Source organism: Capra hircus, chromosome 3 (assembly GCF_001704415.2).
Source record: "Capra hircus breed San Clemente chromosome 3, ASM170441v1, whole genome shotgun sequence".
In the NCBI taxonomy this organism is placed as follows: Eukaryota; Metazoa; Chordata; class Mammalia; order Artiodactyla; family Bovidae; genus Capra; species Capra hircus.
Genome location: NC_030810.1, coordinates 9,237,049 through 9,262,924, shown reverse-complemented (window position 1 = coordinate 9,262,924; position 25,876 = coordinate 9,237,049). Strand labels below are relative to the sequence as shown.

The 25,876-nt window shown below is 51.0% G+C and overlaps 1 protein-coding gene across 1 annotated transcript in view; it reads right to left on the bottom strand.

Annotated features, from left to right (window-relative positions):
• Positions 462 to 25,876, bottom strand: part of C3H1orf94 (chromosome 3 C1orf94 homolog) — a 43,545-nt gene continuing 18,130 nt past the window's right edge. The window contains exons 2-7 of the mRNA XM_005678733.2: positions 22,156 to 22,844; positions 18,715 to 18,975; positions 17,469 to 17,644; positions 12,980 to 13,057; positions 6,931 to 7,127; positions 462 to 537 (exon numbers count right to left, since the gene is read on the bottom strand). Coding sequence (XP_005678790.2) covers positions 462 to 537; positions 6,931 to 7,127; positions 12,980 to 13,057; positions 17,469 to 17,644; positions 18,715 to 18,975; positions 22,156 to 22,844 — 1,477 coding nt within the window. The remainder of the gene's footprint in view (positions 538 to 6,930; positions 7,128 to 12,979; positions 13,058 to 17,468; positions 17,645 to 18,714; positions 18,976 to 22,155; positions 22,845 to 25,876) is intronic.

Below are 25,876 nucleotides of genomic sequence, written 5' to 3'. Positions count from 1 at the left end.
GGTAGCCCATGTCCTCAGTAAACTTTGAGTCTCCCGGGGCGGGAGGCGGGGGAAGGAGCAGTGATGATTACAGAAAATAAACAGGCACACTCTATGTCAAGCAGCTCATACTTTTATCGGAAAATACAAACTTTCTAAAATTAAGTGTCTTACTTCTATTTTACCAATAACAACAAAAACAAAAATCACTCATGTTAGCTAAATACAGATGCATATGTGGATGAGCAAGTGCATATGAATCCAAGGGGGGAGTGTGTGGTCTGCACTTTGCCTGAGGGCGGACTGTGTGCGTGTATGAGTGTTGGTCCATAGATGCCTCTGGCCTTGCTGTTTTCTGTCTGTGACCTGGTCGGAACCTTGGCTTTCCAAACTTCATACCAAGCTGCTGCAGAATCCAGAATTCCAGAGCCCTTAGCCCTGCTCCAGGGGCTAAGGTGGGAGGAGGGATCTAAGAAGGAGATCTAAAAATTTATGCCATTCCCACTGGAGGAAAAGTAGGGGCTGTTCATCAGGGGCCCACTGGACGTTGAGCCGAACCTGGAGGAGAAAGAAAAGGACGTTGTGATGGGACTTCCCTGGTGGTCCAGTGGTTAAGACACCACCCTCCCCAAAGAAGGGGCCCAGGTTCAACCCCTGGCCAAGGAACCAGATCACACGGGGCACAACTAAGTTCGCATGCCGCAACTAAAGAGCCTACGTGTGGTAATGAAGATTCTGCCTGCGTGTCGCAACTAAGACCCAGTGCAGCCAAATACATTTTTTAAAAATTAAAAGAGAAAAAAGGCATTGTGACGGAATTCCTGATGTTGGTAGTGATATTAGGGAAAGTAATATGTTAATGTGGGGGCTGTCAAAGACTGGGAAGATCATGAGAGGCTTAGAAACTGAAAGCTTTAGCAGTAATACAGAGAGCTTTGGCTCTGAGAAAACAAAATATTGAAATGATATTATTGGAAGACAACAAAGAGTTTCTTCTGCCACTCCCTTAGGTCAGGAAGGCCCTGGCAGCCTGTAGGGACTCTGTCCAGCCTATGCTTTCTCCATATCCGGGACCACAGCCTAGGAAGCCTCTCTGGATCGGAGCACCTTACCTGTGGGCCTATAGCCCCTATACTCGCCTTAGAGGATCTTGTGTGCCCCTCAAGAAATTTCACATCAGAGAGCTCAGACCCACGTCCTAGGGTGAGATTTCAGAATCCACCCACCCCAGGGCTCCTGATCCCCTTCTCAGCACCACGTTCAATCAGGCCCTGCATTTCAACCCCAATCTGGCAAGGAAGCCCGGAGGCACCCCTGACTGCCCGCAGCTTTGCTAGACCCCCAGGGAAGGAAGAGCCGAGAAGACCTGAGCCTCAACCTCCAAGAACAGAAATACACACTCTTCTGCCTTTTCTCCCTGGCTAGTCATACTTCGAAAGAGAGTTCGAAAGCCATCTTCTGTGTGAAGACTTCGTTGACCTCTCCAGATGGAATCATTTACTCACACTTCTGGTATCCTATTGCAATTTCTTTGCCCATCTGCTAGGATACTTTGAATGAATGGAACAGAGCTCAAGACAAATCACAGCAGAGCAAATGGCTAGATTTAGTCTAATCCAGGGATTCTCGGTCGCTTTTCAGCTGGGCAGATGCATATTACAGAAGATGCTCACGTTCGTGGCGCCCTCCCATGAATTGATGAAACAGAAAAGGAGCAGGGGCAGAGGAGGGGAGAAGCAATGGGACGAACCAGCGCATTAATTTGTAATGCCTCAGCTGGTGTCGGTATCCGTCGCTCACAGCGAGCAGCCGTGGACAACTGAGGATTTGGGTGGTCCGCATCTCTTCTCACTACAATAAATTTTCTGAGAACAGGGACACTGTCTGGACTGTTTATCATTCTACACTCAGCACCCAGTCCAGGACCTGGCACGAGGTAGGGTGCTGGATAAGCAATTCATGTCAGTGGTAACCTTGTTTCTTTTTCTCTTTTTCAAAAATCATATTGGAAAAGAAATTATTGGAAGCGATGCTACTATAAGGATACTCTGAATTCCACTCTGGTTTGTAAAATAAAGGCCATAACACATACTTCAGTACTTAACAATTACCAGCAATAAATTAGTTATAACACATCTCATATCTGTTGTTACACCCCATGCATCTGAGCCCTTCCAGCTGAAAAGTTCTGATGGGGTCAGCTGCCAAGGGTATGCTCTGGACAGGATGTACCCTAGAGAGCCAGGAAGAGGGCTAATCCATGTGGACTATAGTTATCCCAGAGTGCTTCCTGGAGGAAGAGGAGGAGCTTGAACTGCTTCTTGAGCACCGAGCACCGTTGGAAGGTCTTGGTTTGCCTGGGACAGTTTTTCCACTGGCATTCACCGTGCAATTATTATTTGCCTTCTTTTGACTCTTAAGCTTATTACTGCTTGAAAGATACATTGTATGGTGATCCTGGACTTAGCAGAGGTCAGAGAGGGCTCCCTCCTCCTTCCCTGAGAACACCGAGGCCACCTGCTCCTTCCTCTCCCACCACATATAGTTTGGTCTCTTGGTTCTCGTCTTTGTTCCTGAGCCAGAGGAAACACTGACCCTCCTTGTCTCCCAAACTAAACTCTCTCCACCTAGGCCCTTGTACCCCTCCCTGCCCATGACAGGGTCTTCCAGACCTTATTCCGTCCAGCATGACAAGTAACCGCCAACACTGCCCCTGAGCCCAGGGCTCCCTACCCGCACCCTGTGGTGCCCAGGTTTTCTTGCCATACTGCCATCCCTCCGTCTCTTCCTCTGGCTCCCTCCGCTCCACACTCTCCTGTTCTCCCATCTCTTAGATCCTTTGCTTACGCCTCTCCATCCCCACAACCCCTCTACATGTTGGGAGGCCCAGGGCTCGGTCCTTGGGCCTCTCTTCTTCCCTCTGTACATGTGCTCCCAGGCGATCTTGTCCCACGTTATGCTTCTAAACATTGTCTGTATGCTAATGATCCCCAAATTTATATTATCAGCCACCACTTCTCCCCTGAGCTTCGGATGCAGACACCCACCTGCCCATCGACAGCTCCACTCCTGTATCTAACGGGCATCTCAAATTTCACATAAGCAGAGCTTCCCTGGTGGTTCCGGGGAGCCACTGGCTGTGAGCTACTGAAGCCCGTGCACCTAGGGCCTGTGCTGTGCAATGAGAGAAGCTCCCCCAGTGAGAAACCTTGTGTCACAGCTAGACAGGAGCCCTGCTCACCACAGCCAGAGAAGAAGCCCACGCAGCAGTGAAGACCCAGCACAGCCGAAAATACATACATACATACATAAAATTATATGCAAAAACCAAATTCCTGATCATCCGGACTTTGGTACTGCCACTTATCCAGACACGCAAGTCAAAATCCTACACATCAATGCTACTTGCTCACTATCATGTGTAAAAGAAATAGTGAGAAGTTGCTAAATAACAAAGGGAGCCCAGCCTGGAGCTCTGTGATGACCTAGAGGGGTGAGATGAGGGGAAGAGAGGGAAGAGAGGGAGGGAAGGGATGTAGATATATGTATGTATGTAGACATATGTGTGTATATATATATATATGACTGATTCATGTTGTTGTACAGCAGAAACCAACACAAAATTGCAAAGCAATTTTCCACCAATTAAAAATAAATAAAATAGCTCAGTTAAACAAACAAAACTAGGAATCACACTTGACTCCTCTCTTTTCCTTATCCCGTATCCAACCTTCAAGTCCCATCAATTCTACAAAGAAGATAAACGTTTCAGATTTTTCTCGCCTCCTTTCCAGGGTTACTGCCTCGTCTATGCCTCCAGCACTTCTTGCTTGGGCAACTATAAAGGTGCCCAGCCTGGTCCCCTCCATCAGCTCTTACTCCACAGCCCTCTCTTTGTACACTGGCCCACGTCGTCTTCTTACCCAGAGAACTAGAACATTCGCAGCCGCCCACGTCTCTCTCCTGCCTGGCCCCGCAGACCCTCTCTAGCCTGGGCCTGCCACTTCCCTGATTTCCAATCCGCCCCTCCCCCACCAATAGTGCTCCGGCTGCTTTTCCCACCTCATGGCCACTACGCTTTCTGTCCTTTCTGCCCAGAGTGCTCATCGACTGCACGTACACACGGCTCCTTCTCTCGTTGCATTCAGATATCCCTGCTTTCCCTGCACCTGACATGCATGATGCTTGTTTATTTCTGCAGTGTCTATCGATCCTCCTGGAATGACAGAAGGAAACACGCTTGTCTTGCTCACTCCCCTGACCCATGCCTAGAGCCAGCCAGGCACACGCAGGAGGCCACAGATGGTTTTTTGAATAAATGAACCATCCCTTTGAGGGATGCAGGCCTGCACTCCTCGCTTCACCTTTCTGACCCCACTTTCTTTCCAGCCAGCCTCTCAGGCCACCCCTGCAGCCTGCTGACCGCTGCACCTCCGTTTTCTCTCCTTTGCCCACAGTGTCCCCAGCTGGCCCCCGGCTCCCGCCCGCTTCTAAGGCCGCTCCTTCCTCAGTCTCCTCCCCTTCCTGTCTCTCTGAAGACAGCTCAAGACCAGGGCTCCACCAGCCCTCTTTCTGCTCCCCACCAGTGCTTCCCAAGAGCTGGCCAGCGAGAATAGGAGCACACCCCTCTGCGTGGCCGGTTCTGGGCGAGTCTCTCTTCCCCCGAGCCCAGAGTTACAGCGTGGAAGGGGCATCTGCTGGCCAGCAGGTGGGCTGCCCGCCCTCTGCACTCTCATCTGCTCTCACCTCTCTTACAGACCCTGCAGTCATCTCTCTTCCCCCATCTCTCTCCCCTCTGGCCCATCAGTTCATTCCAGCATTCACAGCTCTGCATCGGACCCCCAGGCCCACCAGTCAGAGCTTTTAATAATCCAAGTCTGGCCTTCCCTTTCCTATTTTCTATCTCATTCAAGGAGTAAATCTCATACCTCAGCCAGGTGCCTTTATTCCCCAGTTCTCTAGTCTGCCATGCAACCTCCCACCCAAGGGCCTGATTCCCCAGGTTGCTGCCCCCTCCCCATCCTGTCCATCTAGTCAAGGCTATGGTTTTTCCAGTGGTCATGTATGGATGTGAGAGTTGGACTGTGAAGAAAGCTGAGCACTGAAGAATTGATGCTTTTGAACTGTGGTGTTGGAGAAGACTCTTGAGAGTCCCTTGGACTGCAAGGAGATCCAACCAGTGCATTCTGAAGGAGATCAGTCCTGGGATTTCTTTGGAGGGAATGATGCTGAGGCTGAAACTCCAGTACTTTGGCCACCTCATGCAAAGAGTTGACTCATTGGAAAAGCCTCTGATGCTGGGAGGGATTGGGGACAGGAGGAGAAGGGGACGACAGAGGATGAGATGGCTGGATGGCATCACGGACTCGATGGACGTGAGTCTGAGTGAACTCTGGGAGTTGGTGATGGACAGGGAGGCCTGGCGTGCTGCGACTCATGGGGTCGCAAAGGGTCGGACACGACTGAGCGACCGAACTGACACCATTCTGTAGCCCTCACTGCCCACCCAGCAGGGACCTTCCCTCTGTCCCTGGGCCACTTTGATGGCACTTTGTCACGGCTCTAACATCACTGCGCCCCCTCCTCGTCCACTCTCATCTCTGAAGGGACGAGCCGTGTCCTACTCATTGGCGGGGCCCCACAGGCTAAGTTCATCGTCACTACGAGCGTCAACAGACACAGCGCTTCCCGGGTGTGTTGGTGGAACACACTGCGCTGTGAGGAAAGGGGAGGAGAAAAAGGGTGGGGAGGAAGGGAGAGACAGAGGAAGGGAGGGACAGAGGAAAGGAGGCTGGAGGGGAGGCGAGGGCGGGAGGGGAAGAATAAGGAGAAAGAAGAAAGAAGAGGCCACGGCCATGGGCTTTACGTTCAGTTGGCACTACTGACCATCACCCTGTTGAATGTTCCCCATGCGCCCTGGTAAGTTAAGTGATCTGTGAATTCCAACAGTTGAGAAACCTTTTTATCTTTGTTTCTACTTTTCTTATCCCAAACAGATCTGACTGTGGACACCTCTTTCCAGGATTCACCCTCTACAACAAGAGTTCAGGGGGAACGCCGACTGAAAGCCGTCAGAGTCCAGGAAACACCCGTTGACATGACAGGGAGGGGCCATGAGGGGGAGGAAGGGAATCCTTGTTGGGCTGGGGAGTCTGGCCCTGACTCTGTAAAGGGAGGCTCTCACAGTGGGGCACACATTCCCTAGGCACTGAGACACACGTTCCCCGGGGGGTGCCCAGGACTGGGGTCTCAGGACTGACCCGGCCCCTGCTGCCTCATGGAAGTGAAGGTTTGGTGAGCGGAAATGAGCAGCTGTGTTGTGTTAAAACAACAAACACAAATTTCTTACTGACCGGCGTGTAAAGTTTGTGTGGAATTGTCAGTGAAAAAGGTTGAGTTTGCGTTGGCTCTTGGCTGCTAAGCCCCTCTCCTCTGCTGTTTGGGGTAGTTTGTGGGGGAAAGTGTGAGCAGTGCGATAAGCTGTGAGAGAAGCTTCAGCAGGGCCACTTGCGAACTCACGGGGCTGCTGGAGAGATGAGCCTGGCAAGGAGCTCGGGACGCGGTGAGTGGGGGAAAGAGCTGCAAGGAGATTACCTGGCCGTAGCCTGCTGGACACCAGGCAAATGGGGAAAGGCATATGCGTCCAGTTCCAGCGCCTGCTGCCTGCTGCAGGCAGTATGTCCCTCTGCTGCTGACACACAGCTGCCTTTCTGCACCAGACTGAGGACTCCAGCCCCGAACTTGGCCCTGAAGGGGGCCCACCAGGCTTACCTCCACACCTGCTCTGTCCAGCACACACACAGCCTCTGAACACAGGCCCGGGGTCTCCCCTCCTCCCCACCAGGGAACATACGTAACAAGGAAGCATGAGTGGGGCCCAGAGCGCCCACCTCCCCTCTCCAGCAGCTTTCAGGAAGGCAGATGGGCTTCCGGCACGGGCTGAAGACTCACCCGTATGCCGGGGGGAAGAGGTACTGCGGCCCATCTCCTGCCATGGGGGAAGGGTCTCGGGGATTGCTGGCCAGCTTCTGAGGTGTCCTCTGAGGGTACGGATAGTTGGGCTGGACGAAGGGGATGTAGCTCATCAGGGGGGTGTAGGAAGAGCGGAAAATCTGTTGTCCCATCTGCTGGGGGTTGTATGGTGTCACCTGCAGGGCAGAGAGGAGAGAGGCGCTGAGTCCAGCAGAGCCTGCTGCCTCTAAACACCACAGTCCCCCAGCCCTGACCCAAACCCCAGGTCCCACCCTTCAGCCCCTCTGGCCCCTCACAGAAGACAATGTGTTAGACTGGGAAAAGCACAGGGCTCAGCTTATTTATGGGAGACCAGCAAGGTATTTAATTTATCTGAGCCTCAGTTTCCTGATCCATAAAATGGGCAAACACTATGTTCGTTAGTATGGGGACTGAGCCAATTGGTATAAGTAGAGAGACTGGCACATAACAAATGAATATTATTTCCATTATTGTTTCTCTTCCCTGTCCCCTAACTTTCCCTCAGTCAATAACATCTCAAAAGCCCCTGGTTCATTGTCATTTACAATCTCAGTCAAGGCTGTGGAGATATGCACATCCCTGGCTTCTAGCTCAGGATCTCAACAGAACCCCAAGTCTGAGACAGCCCTGCCCAGTGGAAATTCTCATGATGAATGATGGAAATCTTCTGGGTCTCCACTGGATACCACCCAAAATGGTACCCACCAGACATAAATGTGGCTACTGAGCACTTGAAATGGGCTAGTGGGACTGAATTTTAAATTTTACTTAATTTTAGTTGGTTTCAATGTAAAGAACCACACATGGCTGCTGGTTACATTACTGGACAATGTGAGTGCAAGAGAAAGGCCAAAAAGGGAAAATGGGATTCAGCTCAAACCCTAGAGACAAGTAGGAATCCACTGGGTTTCTGAGACCACCTGGATCAGACTCGCCAAGAAGCAGGGCTCCCACTGCCATCTTGGCAAGGCAGGGGCCCCATCTGTCTTATTTACTGACTTATCCTCAGCCCTGAGACTGTGCCCATCACACAGCAGCTGCTCAATAAACATGTGTCAAGCGAATAAGTAAAAAAAAGTAAAGAAAGAAAGAGGCGGTGGATGGAGGAAAGAAAAGACCAATGTCCACCTGAATACCTAAAATGATGGGGAGCTCTTTACACTGTGAGCACTGTATTCTACCACTGACAGCTCCAAATGTCTTATGTGGAGCTGATATCCATCTTCCTGTGTGTTTTGGTCAAACCTAGGGAAATTCTTGGATTTCCACTTTCACAGCAAGAGTGGGGTCCAAGCTGCTCAGCTGTTCAGCATACTGACTGCCCACTCTCACCCTGCACACCCTTATCTAGTTTAAAAAGATGATAAAGCCTAGTGATAATAAGGGTGTGCCAGGCCCTCCATGCGGATTCTCTCATTTAAACTCCGAACAGCCCCCGTGAGGTAGGACCATTAGGATGCCCATTTTAGGTACGAGGAAACCGAAGCTCAGGGAAGTTAAGGAACTTGCCTAGCAAGTGTTTCAAGTGTCCGAGTTTTGTCAGAGTCCCCGCGTCCCATGACTCCACCACTGTGCTCGCTCCTTCTGGAAGTCTGGGCCCATCCCTCCTGGCCCTCCCCATCCTTCCCCCAGTGGACAGACAGGATCCGGTGATGCTGGATGTGGCTGCCAAACCCCCAAGAGGATGAGCTGAAGGTCATAAAGTGCCAAGAGCTCACAGAGAGAATCCAGGAAGGGACCTCCCAGGACAGACACCCAAGGGTCAGCATGGCAGAAAAAAAAAAAAAAAAACCTGGTTTTTCCATTGTAGGGGGTGGGAGTCCCAGACCCGGGACTTGAGAGGAAACAGACATGAAAAAGAAGACGTAGGTCTTAGAGCTGACACAAGCTTCACTCAAAACTGTACCCTAGCTACATGTCACTGATAAAAACCATAAACCAGAGCTGTGTAGAGGGCTCTGGAACCATCTCCAAGACATCTTTTGTCATCTCTTTGCTGACAACAGCAATGATAGAGCAGTGTGCCCAGAATGCCACATTCGCACAAAAACGCCTGTATAGACAGATATCACCAGGAGGACACCTAAGAAACCAGCCACAGTGATCGCCTCTAAGGTGTTTAAAATCTGATACCAGGTTTTTAATGTTACAGGTTCAAATATATGCACATACACAACTTCGTCTAAAAGCATTTGCTGAGGAGCTAGGTGGACAGAATCACCGCTCGTGGCGTGGAAGGGACAAGACTGGGATTCTGTGAGCCTGACTGCCTCCCCTCGCGACTTCATCTCAGGATGCAAAGCTGCTACTGCTGAAAAGAGCAGCCCTGGCCCACATGATAAAGTGACCCATACTTATAGTCCCTTCTCTATCTTCTAGAACATTCTAACATCCTTCAGGGCAGAGGTGCAGCTTGAAGAGAAAGGGTAGGGCTACCTGGGGAGAGAGGAGAGGCCGAGGAGTCCGTGGCTTTGAGGGTGGGCTCTGTTCACCTGGGTGTGTGCGCTGCAGGGGGCAGTGTGCAAGGCCAGACTGGGAATGTAGGCTGTTCTCAGCTCTTCTCCTCACAGCCCACCCCTCATGCAAGACACTCAGACCCTCTGGAAGTGCTGTTTCGTGTTGCCTGTGTGTGCTCAGGCCCACACAACATCCAGTCCAGTGGGATGTATGGAAACACATCTTTATTTGTGTCTGAGTGTGTGTTTGTATTTTCATCTCTGATGCTTGATTTTTTTTAAAAGATCTTTTCGATGTGGGCCATTTTTAAAGTCTTTATTTTGTTACAATATTGTGTCTGTTTGTGTTTTGTTTCTCGTTGGCCACAAGGCATGTGAAATCTTAGCTCCCAGATGGGGAATCGAACCCACATCCCCTGCACTGGAAGGTGAAGAATCAACCACGGGACTGCCAGGGAAGTCCCTCTGCTGCTTTACTTTGATACTATATTTTTGTGAGTCTGCATACAAGAGGCAGTAAGCCATAGTTACTGGGGACATGGGCCCTGAAGCCAGCCGGCTCAAGGTCAAACCCCAACCTGCCACTGCGTTACTGTCAAGCAGATGTCGACCCCCGACCTACCCATGGGAGTAGGGGGTACAGATTTAGCTAACAAAAATAGGTAACACCCAGATAAATTTGAATTTAAGATAACAGTAAAAAATTTTTTTAGTTTAAGTATGGTCCATGCAGTATTTGGGACATAGCTCTACTAAAATTTTACTCACCATTTACCTAGATTTAAGTTTAACTAAACCGCTAGACCATTCAGATATGACCTAAATCAAATCCCTTATGATTATACAGTGGAAGTGAAAAATAGATTTAAGGGACTAGATTTGATAGAATGCCTGATGAACTATGAACAGAGGTTCGTGACATTGTACAGGAGACAGGGATCAAGAACATCCCCAAGAAAAAGAAATGCAGAAAAGCTAAAAGGCTGTCTGAGGAGGCCTTACAGATAGCTATGAAAAAGAAGAGAAGTGAAACGCAAAGGAGAAAAGGAAAGATAGAAGCATCTGAATGCAGAGTTCCAAAGAATAGCAAGAAGAGATAAGAAAGCCTTCCTTAGCAATCAATGCAAAGAAATAGAGGAAAACAACAGAATGGGAAAGACTAGAGGTCTCTTCAAGAAAATTAGAGATACCAAGGGAACATTTCATGCAAAGATGGGATCGATAAAGGACAGAAATGGTATGGACCTAACAGAAGCAGAAGATATTAAGAAGAGGTGGCAAGAATACATGGAAGAACTGTACAAAAAAGATCTTCATGACCCAGATAATCATGATGGTGTGATCACTCACCTAGAGCCAGACATCCTGGAATGTGAAGTCAAGTGGACCTTAGAAAGCATCACTATGAACAAAGCTAGTGGAGGTGATGGAATTCCAGTTGAGCTATTTCAAATCCTGAAAGATGATGCTGTGAAAGTGCTGCACTCAATATGCCAGCAAATTTGGAAAACTCAGCAGTGGCCATAGGGCTGGAAGAGGTCAGTTTTCATTCCAATCCCAAAGAAAAGCAATTTCAAAGAATGCTCAAACTACCACACAATTGCACTCATCTCACACACTAGTAAAGTAATGCTCAAAATTTTCCAAGCCAGGCTTCAGCAACACATGAACCATGACCTTCCAGATGTTCAAGCTGGTTTTAGAAAAGGTGGAGGAACCAGAGATCAAATTGCCAACATCCGCTGGATCATGGAAAAAGGAAGAGAGTTCCAGAAAAACATCTATTTCTGCTTTATTGACTATGCCAAAGCCTTTGACTGTGCGGATCACACTAAACTGTGGAAAATTCTTCAAGAGATGGGAATACCAGACCACCTGACCTGCCTCTTGAGAAACCTATATGCAGGTCAGGAAGTAACAGTTAGAACTGGACATAGAACAACAGACCGGTTCCAAATAGGAAAAGGAGTACGTCAAGGCTGTATATTGTTACCCTGCTTATTTAACTTCTATGCAGAGTACATCATGAGAAACGCTGGGCTGGAAGAAGCACAAGCTGGAATCAAGATTGCTGGGAGAAATATCAATAACGTCAGACATGCAGATGATACTATGCCTATGGCAGAAAATGAAGAGAAACTAAAAAGCCTCTTGGTGAAAGTGAAAGTGGTGAGTGAAAAAGTTGGCTTAAAACTCAACATTCAGAAAACTAAGATCATGGCATCTGGTCCCATCACTTCATGGGAAATAAATGGGGAAACAGTGAAAACAGTGTCAGACTTTATTTTTGGGGGCCTCCAAACTCACTCGATGACCTGCTACCTGGAGCAGATAGATGGTGATTGCAGCCATGAAATTAAAAGACGCTTACTCCTTGGAAGGAAAGTTATGACCAACCTAGATAGCATATTCAAAAGCAGAGACATTACTTTGTGCCAACAAAGGTCCATCTAGTCAAGGCTATGGTTTTTCCAGTGGTCATGTATGGATGTGAGAGTTGGACTGTGAAGAAAGCTGAGCGCTGAAGAATTAATGCTTTTGAACTGTGTTGTTGGAGAAAACTCTTGAGAGCCCTTGGACTGCAAGGAGATCCAACCAGTCCATCCTAAAGGAGATCAGCCCTGCGTGTTCTTTGGAGGGAATGATGCTGAAGCTGAAACTCCAGTACTTTGGCCACCTCATGTGAAGAGTTGATTCACTGGAAAGACCCTGATGCTGGGAAAGATTGCGGGCAGGAGGGGAAGGGGACACCAAAGGATGAGATGGCTGGATGGCATCACCGACTCGATGGATGTGAGTTTGAGTGAACTCCAGGGGTTGGTGATGGACAGGGAGGCCTGGCGTGCTGCAATTCATGGGGTCTCAGAGAGTCAGACATGACTGAGTGACTGAACTGGACTGAGGTGTCTTGTATTTTAGCTGAGGAGACCATGGGAGGGCTGTGATTCCCAGCCCAAGCGATGCAGGGCCAGGCCGTGTGATCAGCTTGGGCCGGGGGAAGGTGGGCGAACACAGCCCCGTCCCAGCTCTGAGCCCTCCCACACTCCCCCCATCCAGCATGGCAGGCACAAAAGCGATCTTCCGCCTGGGCCCAGAAGGCGGACACTTAAAAAGGCTTGATCCCAACCCCAGTGCAGCTCAGTCAACCTGTAGACCTTTGGGTAAAAATTAAACATCGTATTGCTTAAAGCCTCTGAGACATTGAGGCTGTTTGTTGCCACAGCAAAAGCTAACTCAGGCAAATTATTTCATCTCTCTGTGCCTCCGTTTCCTCATCTTGACTCTACCTCGTAGTGTGGTTCTGAGGAATAAACGGATGCAGGTAAGGCCCTGGCGCACAGTAACGGCTCTGTAAGCACCAGCCAGCATTGTCTCCTGGGGACACTGCTTTGTGGCCACATGCATTTTGGTGCTTGCATCTGTACCTTGGGGTCAAATGTGGGCCAGAAAGCATGGGTGGTGACCAGCTGGACAAAGACAAGGGGGCAGACATCCTTCTGACCTGAAGGCCTTCATGAGCTGGGACAGGGGTGAGGAGGTCATCAACTCACCTGTCTGGAGTAACACCCCACCTGGGGGTGCAGGGTCTGCTGGTAGGGCATCCTGGCTGCCCGCTGAGGATACAGGCCCTGGGGAGAGAAAGGAGGGACTCAGTGCCATGGGGTGATAGGCTTCCTGCCAGAGAATGGCAGCCACTCAACTCAGCTTCCAGCTCCCTTGCCTGGATCTCCAGACACAGCAGAGTCCAGCCCACCACCCATGACCCCCAGTTGCTTAGTCCAGCTGGAATCAGGTTGAGCGGGCATGCCTCGCACCACACAGGAAGCCCCTGGTTAGCAGGATTCACAGCCTTTTGATTGAATACGTAAGACATGAGCTTTAGGGACCTGCTGTCTTTTGAAATCCAGATCTGCTCCTTAGGCTGTGTGACCTTGAGCAAATCATTTCACCTCTCTGAGCCTCTGTTCCCTTGTGTCTGAATGTGTGTTTAAGCCTGCAAAGCCTGTGAAGGTAGCCAGATTATCTCTGTTGGTGTCTATGCCCTTTTCTAAGTGCCCTTCGCCAAAGCCCATTCCTGGCCCAAGGCAGGAGGTGCTGAGGCTGTCTGTGTCGTGTGTGCTAGGTTCCCTCATGTTTATTTAAACACACTGGCCTGTGGGCTTCCATCTGTGTCTGCGGCCATGTGTTTCTGTGTACAAACGTGCGACTGTGAACCCAGGTGTGTTAGTCTGGGTCTCTGTTGCTGGGTGTCTATCTGCCCACAAGTATACCTGTGTCTGTACCTGATGATAAAGACTGTCGTGAAGCTACATGAGCTAATCTGTCTAAAGGGCCCAGAATAGTACCCAGCATGTAGTAAGGATTCTGCCAGTGCTAGGTACTTCTACCATCTCTCACTGTCTGCCCCCTATCCCCACTGCTCCCGCCACTTGAAGAAGCTGCCTGGCAGCTCAGCCCAACCGTAAGTAGAAATTTTATTCACAACTCTGTCCAGAGTGACCTTTGGTGTCCCTGTGCATACACACACACACACACACACACACACACACACACACACAGCAGAACTGTTGCTGTGTGGTGGGGTCGGCTCATGACTCGTCCAGGCCCAGGCTGCCCCTACCTGCCAATCCAGAGTTAATCCATAAGATGCGGCTCAAACCCAAGGCACCCCTCAGACCAGAATATGTCTTTCCAGAAGATTCCACACCAGAGATGCTGCCTCCATCATGCACTCAGCAGAGACAGTCATCAAAGCGCTGATGGCTGAGCTGCCCTTGATGACTTCCTCAGGGCCCCTGGACTGCTCGTAAAAGGCTCCAAATCCCTGATGTGGGGTTCCGGGGAAGGCCTCCCAGCTCTCCTAGGGCGCAAATCCTCTCGGGGCCTTCCTTGCTCTCTGCTTCCATGCAACTGCACTTGACCGTGGCCGGGCCTCCCCCACATCCACCAACCCCTCCATCGCTTGAATCCAGTGCACGAGCTTGCCTTTTCTTCAAGCTCTAAGGCCCAGGGCAGCCCCACTTACCCCCACAACCAGCCTGTGAGCCCGGGCATGGTCTGAACTGGGGCAAGGAAGTCAGCTAATGGGGCTGCCCTGCCCGTGCCCAGGCCTCAGTGGGCTCCAAGGCCACGTTCTAAGTGCCCCTCTTCTGTTTCACCACCTCCGCGCCAGCGCTCAGCCCTGCTTTCCACAGCCAACTCCCCTTGGCCACCGTCCTCCCCATGCCTGCCTGCGTGAGGCGACCCTTAGGATATGTGAGCCACTCATCCCTGCTCCATCATGGGGTGGGTTTTCAGGAGACGACGCCGTATTCATCAGTACGAGCCACCCTCAGTGACTTGAAGGGGATTTCTAGTTGTTCAAATTGCAATTCTATGAAATCACAAGCAAAGGGAAATACGCATCCATTCCTCTTTGCTTGAGGCTGTGACCTCTTTGCATGTGTCCGCCCTCCTTAATTGGGAGCAGAATTCCTTTGTGCCAAGCAGCTGGGATTCTCTTTGGAGCTCCTGGGTGCTGGGGAGTTAGTCTTCCACGGCTCTTCATCCGTCCACTGCAAAGCTCTGGACTGGATTTGAGACCTCATCTTTATTCCTAACGTCAAGCAGGAGAGACTGGGATGGACTGTTCCCTGTTTCTCCTGTGTGCCTTCTCAAGGTCTGCAGACCTCCCTGACCCCGTGTCCCAGGAAGACCAGGGCTGAACAACAATAAGAACCAACATCTGTATCATACTTGAGATTTTACAAAGCCCTTTCCCATCCATGGACTCAATTAACCTTACAACTGACTCAAGTATTTGCTGCCGCTGTAATTATTATGAGGCCATTTCATAGGTGAGGAGACCAGGGCTCAGAACATTTGGCTAACTTGCCCAAGGCCACACAGCTCGAAAGTAGCACAATTCCCTTAAATCCAATTCTGATGATTCTAAAACCTACCTTCTTTTTATCATATCAGACCCTTTGATCAGCTGTCTTGAAGCTGGTTGGTATCATGAAATCATGAGAAGCTGGGAAAAGGTAAGTCACGCTGTCTGTTGTTACCCCTTGGGAGGGTCAGCGTGTACAAGTGACTTCGGCTGGGCTCAGTCAGTGTCTAAACTGCTGCACAGAAGCAAGGGGCCCTACCAGCCAGGGCCTTTCTGCCCAGAGGCCCAGGAAGCTCAGAGTCAGCCCTGTGATGCAAACACCAGCATCTCTGAAGACAAAGGACCTTCTTGCTAGAAGAATACTTCCAAATCTCACCCATGCCAAAAGTCAAGTCAGAAGAAGTTAACATAGCAGAGAGACTGTCGCCTCTTTACAAAACAAACCACTGCAAATTAGCTTTACATGTGAGCCCCCTTGAGTGAGTGCATTTGAGAGTGAATCAATTTACACTAAATAAAATTATGCAGTTGTTTCTCTCTCAGAGGTGAGGGGCACACCGTGCTGGCCTTGGATTTGTCCCTGACTCATACTGGACTCCAAGCTTCCTAGTCACCTTGGAATCCCCAGCCTGCAGTCAGTGTGAAGCAAGGAGTTTTGTTTTTTTTTTTTTAATTGTTTAAATGAGAAAATAAATACATACAAATGAGTACATCAGGGATAAATGACTCAATAACAAATGTGCAAGGGTGGAGGAACTTCAGTGAAGGAGCTGGTGAACCAATGAGGATGTGAACAGGGTATTTCTCCAGGAGAGCATATGGTAGATTCAGGATGGATGCACCTGGGGTTTTCCCATGTATCACGCTTCCTTACACCGTCTCACCTTAAAGGTGGGGCTTGAGAAAGAGGGTGGCCACTGGCTGTCTTTAGCAAACCTAAAGAAGACTTGAAACCAAAACTTTGGAGAGAAAGAGACCATGCTAAACCCCTTTATTTCAGTTCCTGTTTTAAGAATCAGGGGCTAAGTCCAGTGGGCCAGCTCAGAGGGGCTTCACATGGAGTAGAGAAGACCCACCTCTCATGCAGGATGCTAAGCCTGCTGCAGTCGAGGAGGAGGAAATACCACTGGGAGCCCAGGGGCAGTGGAAGGGGGAGGGGCACAGCGGCAGGAGGAGAAGATCTGCAGGTTGGATCTCCTTCTCTCTTTGCCCTCCCTGGGCTCGGCCAGGCTGGGCTGGGGCAGCAGGCTCCCAGGGGCCTGCCCCTTCTGTACACCTGCATGCCATTCTGGCAAGCAGCCAGGGAGGGGAGAGAAGACTGAGAAATCTTAGGCGCTGAGCACCTGTCCTGGAGCAACGGAACACTACCTGGAGGGACTATTTAAGCTCTTGGTTCGGACTATGGTTTAAATCAGAATGGACATTTATTTGATTTTTTTCCATCTCTCTACCCAGTGGGTGGCAGCTCTTACAGGAGATTAAGTTAAACAGACGAACGAACGGAACTACATTTTCCCGGAGTAAATAAGTTGCGTGAGTAAAACCGCCAGCCTTGCAAGCGTTTCCCCCGCCCCTTTGTGCCTGACGCCTCTTAGCTCTGAGTCCAAGACCAAGACTGTGTGCAAGCCACCTCAGCCGGTAGAAGCTAAGATTGCTAGGTTGTAGTTGAAATAAAACGGCCACATAATTTGTCATCTGCAGCGGGACACTTGAGAGTGAAAGGGGGTACAATGAATAATTATGCTGGGACAAAAGACCAAAACAGGGACTGTCCCAAGTAATCCAGGACACGTGTCATCCGACTACAAAGCAAGCCCCAGGAGGCGGTGGGAAACAAGGACTGTGCCATGGGTCAGGCTTCCCTGGGAGCCCAGGTACTTCACAGCCCAGGATTAGCCAAGCGGCTCTGAAAGACACAGCACAGAGTGAGCCAGAATCCAGACAAAGGAAAATGAGAAACAGGCACACGTGTGTGTGTGTGTGTGTGTGTGTGCGTGTGTGTGTGTGTGAGATGCATGCGCACGCGTATCTAGCAGTCGGTCTGATGGGACCCCTATGAAGAAAGTAACTAATGAGTCCACGGCTGTTTGTGAATGAGGCTCCTGGTGAGCCACAGGCCTCCCTGGACGGCCACCACCGGATACCTGGGCCCGGACCTGCTCACTCACCTGGTACTGGGGGAAGGTGGAGGGGTTTGTGAACACGGGCGGAGGTGCGTAGTTCAGGTTGAGCCAGAGGGGCTGGTTCAGGGTTGCTGAGGTCAAAGTGGTGGCAAAGCGTGGGGTGAACACATTCCCCGTGTACTTGAGGTTGTTCTTGTCGGCCCCGGTCACAGGTGGGTTAACTGTAAGTCACAGGAGAGGTAGGGCATTTCGTGATTGAGGAAGGGAGAGGCCAGCCTGCCCCGGCTCCATGACTGCCCCCAGGGTTAGTGTTCTCACAGATCAGGTATTTTAAGGCTCCCAGAGCGTTCTTCAAAGCTCAAGGAAAACACTGTTAGTTCACACCTTGCCAACGTGGAAGGGGTGAGAGGCCCAGCATGGTCTGCCATGGAGCATCTCCTTCATGACTCACAAGTAAGAAGGCAGTTTAGCAAGAGATACAATCAACCAGCTTGTCTCACCTACGTGCAAAACTATATTCCTTCAAGTGCTTCGGAAAAATCCAGTTTGATACAAACAATTGCTACGCTGTGGGAAGCCATTCTTATCAAATTATTAAAGCACCCCACTGGGGACATGTGCTTGGCAACAGCGAGGACCCTGTGTAGGTGTTGCATCTATGCCAGAGTCAGTTTTTTAAAATATTTGAAAATATTATATAATCCCCTTTGGTAAGACCCCAAATTAGTCTGAATGAATATTTGATGGAGTTGTTTCAGGATATGAATCCTGGATTCTTTCCTTCTATAATATGTCCTGTGGGCTTAAGAGTTAGAGATGGCGTATCAGTGTCCCCTTTTTAGCACCTTTTGTTGAGGGGAGAATGTTTTACTAAAACAGTTTTAGATGTACAAGGGAGAGAAAGCTGAGACGTGAATAATCGAAATGTAGAAATAATCTTTTTTCTTTTTTTTCGAAATGTAGAAATAATCTTAAAGCACGGGATTTTCTTTGGCTCAGGCAACTTGAGGGGACATAAGACATGCTGAGTCAGGGCTATATTCAAATTAACCACCAATAAGGCCCATGTGACCCCTGAAAGTCAGCTAGATTTCTTGAGCTCTTCCCTGTAGGGGTGACACAGGAAGAAAGCTATTTCCCCATTTTACAGGACTAGGGAAAGACAGTGACCTGCCCATGGATGACAGCCGTTTGAGGACAGAGCTACTCCAGGGGCCTATGAGGGTTTCTGAAATCCCTTCCTTCATAGACTCTCTTCCTGCATAGAGAGATGTGGGCAGGGTCAGCTTACGTTTCAGCTCCAGCCTGTCCACCTCCACTTTGCCACGAAGTTTCAGCTGCCCGCTTGGGTTCTTGGTGGCCCCAAGGAACTCATAAAGCAGGTTCTTCTCGGCCTGCCAGGCAGGCTTCTTGGCCGGCAGAGCCATGGACATGGAACCCATGGGGTCACTGCCACCCTCCTCACCACAGGTGTCCTTCCGGCTCGGGGACCACTGGCTGAGAAAGAGGCTCTCTCGGCCCCTGGTCAGCTCCTTGGCACCTGGGTTCCGTTCTAGAGCAGGAGAGAAGCTGAGTCAGTGACTCTGGAAGACCACATGCTGGATGGGGGGAGCATGGTCTTGTGGACAGTCATGGATCCTCCTCAGCACACCTGAGACTCCCACCACTCTGGGCTCTCTCTCAACCAAGTTCAGTCCAAGTCCAGTCCCTGAAGCCCTCCCTGACCAGCGCCCATGACGGTCTCACACCCTTGCATGCATGAATGCATTCATCCATTCTTGTCTTCTTCCGTCTGTCCACCCATCCATCCATCCTTTTATCCACCCATCTATCCATTCTTTTATCCACCCATCCATCTTTTCTTCCTTCCATCCACTCATCATCCTCCCTTCCCTAATCCCATTCTCTCCTCCTTAAAAAACTTCCTCCCTTCTAGTTCCCTCTCTCTTCTCACCTTCTTTTCTTTCTTTCCTTTCTCCCTCTTTTCTCCCCCCTTCCTTCCCGCTAACCATTTGTAGGTTGGATCACAAAGGTTCCGGATAGTTCCTGTCTTCAGGGAGCACACTTGGCTTAGTGGCGGTGGGCGGTGGCGGGGGGGTGGTTGGCGCACACACATTCCCACACAACACGCAGCTGGTCCCTCGTCACAGACTCTCTTCTTGCTAAGTCGTCGTGGCGATTCAGCACACTCATCAGTGCCAGGCTCTGACCTGAGTCCTGGGGACACTTGGATGAGTCAGAGCCAGACTTGGCCCGGCAGGAACTCACAACACGGAGGAAGAGAGAGACAGACCCAGAAATAGCTCTGGGACAAGGCAGATGGGGACCTTGAGGTGACGGAGGGACACAGCGGGGGAAGAGGGCGGCTGAGACAGCTTCTGTCTGAGGACCAGAGGGATTCCAGGAGGAGGAGGTCTGCAGCGAGGCCCTACACCCAGAGCCATGGGTGACCACAGGCAAAGGCACAGAGGCACGAGTGAGCCACTGGCTGCTGTCGGTGCCAGGCTCAGCTCTCTCTCTCCAAACAGACCAAGTTTCCCTTGTGCAAGGACACTGCATGGACCACCAAGGATCCCCCTACAACAGTGGTTTTTCACCCAATTTTCCTTTTGAGCAATGGAACTCTTTCTTCCAACAAAACTCTTTCTTCCAACAAAACTCTTTCTTCCAACAAAGTATGGTGGGGGGATGCATCATACTGCAAGCGTAAATACATGGTTCGTGTATGCTCAGTTACATCCAACTCTTTGTGACCCTATGGACTGTAGCCTGCCAGGCTCCTCTGTCCATAGGATTTTCCCAGCAAGAATACTGGAGTGGGTTGCCATGCCCTCCTTCAGGGGATCTTCCCGATCCAGGGACTGAACCCAAATTATCTGGGTCTCCTGTATTGCAGGCCAATTCTTTACTGCTGAGCCACCAGAGAAGCGTATAATATATATACATATATATATATATATATATATATATATATGTGTGTGTGTGTATTTTAAGGCACTGCTTGGCTGAAGCAGAGAAGAGGGCCTTGCTCTCAGCACCTTCATGTTTCTCCCAGCTTGGAGGTCCTGGTCTCCATTGAGCTTGGCTGTGAAATGGCACTGGACACATGACAGGCACAGTGGATCATGCTGGTAGCAATAGGATCAGAGGGCTTGTGCCCAGAATCGCCTGTTGGGAGTGGACACGATCCCACCAACTCTTAGTCCCACTAGCCCATGGCCTTGGGGCTGAGTCTGGACAGGTTGGGGCCTGCCCGCTTACTGCCATCCCAGCAAAGGAGAAAGCTGCTCTAGCCTGAGCCAGAAGAAAATGAGTTTTTAGCAAAACATGCCCCTGGTGTCTTTTCCTAGAGCTTGTCTGGTTGCAGAGTGTGGCCCCCAGCCAGTGCTGAGATAACAGTACCTACTAATAATAGCCCTCTCCCCAGAGGCCCACACACCTGCCATCACACCCCACCCCAGCCACCCGAAACACACTTGCCACTCACTCATCTCCAAAGCTCCCTCTTCCAAAGGCTATATACACAGACACACACACACACACACACACACACACACACACACACACATCCCTTCCTGCCATTCCCTTCGCGTGCTCACACACATACACAGCTATACACACAGAAGGGTTACACTCAGATGTGCCCAGACTGCATTTCCATCTGCAAAGTTCCTCTCAGCACACCTTCACGCACACACCTGTACACACACACGCAAATGGTGGGAAGGTGTGTGGGACAGAACTGTCTCCAAACCAGCAGCCCTGTCTGACAGAGGAGAGAAGGAGGTGGGAGGCACGTCTCCTCCCCCGGGTATGCCCCATCATCTCACATACACAGCTTATCATCCCCAGAGCCCCTGGACCCCTGGAGGCCTGCCCAGGACCCAGAGTCCAGCATGCCATTTACAGTTTGGAGTCCTTGGGTTCTTAAAATGCTCCTACAGAATGTTCTCTAGGGTGACTGTGTCCCTGTTTTCTTAGGAAGATGGATCTGGGCCCTCCCAATACAGGCATCTCTCCTTTACCCATCTGTCACAACCTGGGGGGAGTTTTTCTTCCAGCTTCCTCCCAGTGACTGCTGATGGCAAGCGTCACTGCCGCCAGTCTTCCTTCTTGGAACTATCCAGGCTGAGTAGCTGGATCAGAACAGACACAAAATGCAGAATCCTGGAATTTGGGGAGGCAATCCGGGAAGGGTGCGGACTCCTCAATTTAGGAGTGGGAATGCACTTTGCCAAAGCCCTGGAGTCCCTGGGAACAAACCCCAGGGCCAGCAGTCTGCCTGCACCCGGAGAGTTTACACATTCACCCCCTATCCCCGGGAGAGGGGACCAGGCATCATGGTCAGGACAGGAGCCTCCATCAGAAGCCAGTTAAATTCCCTCCTATTCAGCTCAGAGTCCCCTGGCTGCACTTTCACCCTGGATCCAGCAAGGGTAAATGCTTCGTTCAATGTCCTCGGGTGCCTATGGATTTAAAAACCCAGTCAGTTACAAAACAGGCCTCTCCCTCTTCCCAAAGTGTATTGGATTCAGGGCCACCATGTCTGGTTACATGAGTCGTGCCCTGTATATGAGCATTCAGCAGAGGAGGGCTGTGGGGGCTGAAAACAGCCTGCACCCTGGGACCACGCTCATCAGCCAGGCTACCTCGCCCTACTTTGCACAGCCCACGTGCTAAGTTTCTCCTCCTAGCAAGCATGCCTCCTAGCCCTGCTCCCAGCCCCACTCACCCATCAATTGGTACCCCTCCACGATGGGGTCAGCCTCGGGCTTGGAGCAGATCTTGGCGAACACTGGAAGCTGCTTCTTCTGAGCAGGGAGCTCGGGGAGTTTGTTGGGAGTCACAGGCGGAGGCGGGGGAGGCAGCAGAAGGAACGGGCCCAGCCCTGCGGGCTCTCTGGGTCCAGGGCCACTGAACATGCTGCTCTGCAGGAAGTCCTTGATGACCCTGGTCTCCTCCAACACCATCTTGCTGTCGGGGGCCTTGGACGTTTCTGTGGACTTCAGTGGGAATTGAGCCAGGAGCTTGCTGATCTCCGAGCTGGAGGCCCCCACGCTGCGGCTCCTGTCCTCTGTCCCCTTGGCACTCTTGACCTTGGCAGCACGCAGGATGCCCGTGACCGTAGATGTGGCAGAATCACAGTCTGGCTGGCTGCCAACAACTGACACGGCCACCTTCGGCTCCAGGAGCTTCTCACCAGCCATGATGGAGGCTCCTGGGTGCTCACTGCTGCTGGCCACCAGCGAAGGCATGAGAAGGCAGGGGGCTGGCTGTCTGGGCCCCTCAGTGTTGCTTCTGGGTGCCTCCAGCTCCCCCGAGCTCTTGGGGACCAGGAGGAGGTGCTCTTTGGTGAGGCTCAGGAACTCCTGCTCCACCAACAAGGAGATCTCGTCTTTGCCACTGGTGAGCTCCAGAGCCCTGCAAACAGGTTAGAAAGAGAGATGGCTTTAGGGCCGCTCCCTGAGAGTGGCTCTGCAGTGCGGCACAGACCCCAGGAAAAGGGGCTAGAGAAAACATGTTTGCCAAGGTGAGAAGCCTATTGCTCTCCACGAGAGAAACTGGGCCATACGTGGACCCACAGGGTTTTTATACCATGCCAACAGGCAATGGGCTGGATGAAGCACAACCTGGAATCAAGGTTGCCGGGAGAAATATCGATAACCTCAGATATGCAGATGACACCACCCTTATGGCAGAAAGTGAAGAGGAACTCAAAAGCCTCTTGATGAAAGTGAAAGAGGAGAGTGAAAAAGTTGGCTTAAAGCTCAACATTCAGAAAATGAAGATCATGGCATCTGGTCTCATCACTTCATGGGAAATAGATGGGGAAACAGTGGAAACAGTGTCAGACTTTATTTTTTTGGGCTCCAAAATCACTGCAGATGGTGACTGCAGCCATGAAATTAAAAGACGCTTACTCCTTGGAAGGAAAGTTATGACCAACTTAGACAGCATATTAAAAAGCAGAGACATTACTTTGTCAACAAAGTTACGTCTAAGTCAAGGCTATGGTTTTTGCAGTGGTCATGTATGGATGTGAGAGTTGGACTGTGAAGAAAGCTGAGCGCTGAAGAATTGATGCTTTTGAACTGTGTTGTTGGAGAAGACTCTTGAGAGTTCCTTGGACTTCAAGGAGATTCAACCAGTCCATTCTGAAGGAGATCAGTCCTGGGTGTTCTTTGGAAGGAATGATGCTAAAGCTGAAACTCCAGTACTTTGGCCACCTCATGCGAAGAGTTGACTCACTGGAAAAGACCCTGATGCTGGGAGGGATTGGGGTCAGGGAGAAAAGGGGATGACGGAGGATGAGATGGCTGGATGGCATCACCGACTCAATGGACGTGAGTTTGAGTGAACTCCTGGAGTTAGTGATGGACAGGGAGGCCTGGCGTGCTGCAATTCATGGGGTCGCAAAGAGTTGGACACGACTGAGCGACTGAACTAAACTGAACTGAACAGGAATAGTCCTAAGAGCTTGGTTCTGGGAATCGGGACCCCTGGGTCCTCTCCCAGTGCTCCATCTTGCTGAGTGGGCCGAGTCTTGATTTCTGTCCATTGCTCCCTGTTTGGTGGTGCTCAGGACCCAAAGCACTAAAAGACCAGCAGCAAAGGGGACAGGACTGAGTCAACAGCTCTGGACGTGGCGTCCAGGGTCCCGGGGCCCCAGGCACTGCAGGATGGTCTGAGTCAGAGCAGGGACAGCAAGGTGGCAGCTGGAGCTCACAGTCTGGCTCAGTCACTTCCCAGCTATGTGATCCTGGGTCCCTTGCTCAGCATCATGGTACCGTTATCTTCCTTCCTGGTGAAGCAGAGTGTCACAGAGACACTTCAGACCGTGTCTCGCACAGTAAAGGCAATTAAAGGGACAGCCAGTCTATATACACCTCTGTCAGCCAGGCTGGGCCTCTGGATCCTGAAATCTGCACAGTGGCTCCATAGATACCCGTGTCCACCTTGGCTGGCATGGACTTCTGACCAGATAACAGATTGGGCTGCCTGGGAGCACCAGCAATTGCTTGATCCCTGCACTGATTCACAATAATCTTCCTGTATATAAACACTGGCCTCTACCTACACCTGAGACCTGGGACCTCCAACTACACCCTTGGTGGCCAGTACCATTCTAATGTGGCCTAATGGTCCCATGGACTCTAAGCTCCTAGATGCTGGCTGTCTCCAGGCGTGGGAGAGGGTAGCAATCCTGCCGGACTGGTTTGGGCCCACACTGCCCCACCAGCATCCTTGGTAAGGGGGGACCTTCCTCCCTGGTACTCCCAGGAGGACTGTGGCAGCCCACCCTGCTCTCCCTCCTGGGTGGGTTCCCGGGAAGGGTGGATAAGTTGGCCTACATAGAGCATTCCAGAGACTGCTCAGAGTTCTACCGCTGGTGAAAATGGTGAAAAAAGAGGCAGAGGGGAAAATTAAAGCATGCTGTGAATAGATCTTTGGGCAGGCTCAGAGTATATTCCTGCCCTGACAGCCCATTCTGTGGATGCAGTGAGCCCTCAAAACAATGACTAGCAAATGCTCCCAGCAAGGATGTTCCTTCCTGGTAATGCTCTGTATGTGAACACATGCACACAGATGCACACACACACACACACACACACACACGTGCAAAATGACTCACAGTCATCACACATAAAACCAGGGGATGGTCTCTGTATCTGACAACCAGTCAGAATGAGCACAGGCTACAGTCCCAGGCACTCCTACTGTGCTGGCATTAATCCCATAGCTGATGGTTACTGGTGAGTCCCAAGGGGTCCTGGTAAAGGTCGCGGCTGGCCAGGGCACTTGGGAGGCCTAGGGAAGAGTTTAAAACATGGGAGCTTGTCACTATTCTAATGACGGTGACAGCCACCACCTCCTGAACACCAGCCCTGCATGTGGTCTCCCCAGGCCTGGAGGCTGGGAGCTGTGCCAGGAAAAAGCAGGCTCCAGTCAAACAGACTGAGATCAGAATCGGGCCCTACTGCTCACTTCCTGCCACATCCTGGAACCCTGGGGACTCCCCTGTGACAAAGTACGACACCTATGGCACTACAAGCACCCAGCCCCTGGGTGGGATGAGCACTTGGTGCAGTGACCCCTGTGCAGGCTTGGAACAGACACACACACAGGAGCACTGGGCACGCGGTGGCTGGCAGCGGGAGCGGGCTGGTGTGGATGCTGGCCATTGGCGCCATGGAAGGGACAAGGCCATTCACTCAGTTCTTCCCCTCCTCCCGGCTCTCTCTCCTTACTCCCATCTTTCCTCCTCCCCACATCTAGACTCAGTCTATCAACTGGATGCCTCTGCTGCTGTGTCCCTGGGAACATGCTTGCAATGCAGGAGACCCACGCTCAATCCCTGGGTCAGGAAGATCCCCTAGAGAAAGGAATGGCTACCTACTCCAGTATTCTTGCCTGGAGAATATTCCATGGACAGAGGAGCCTCATGGGCTACA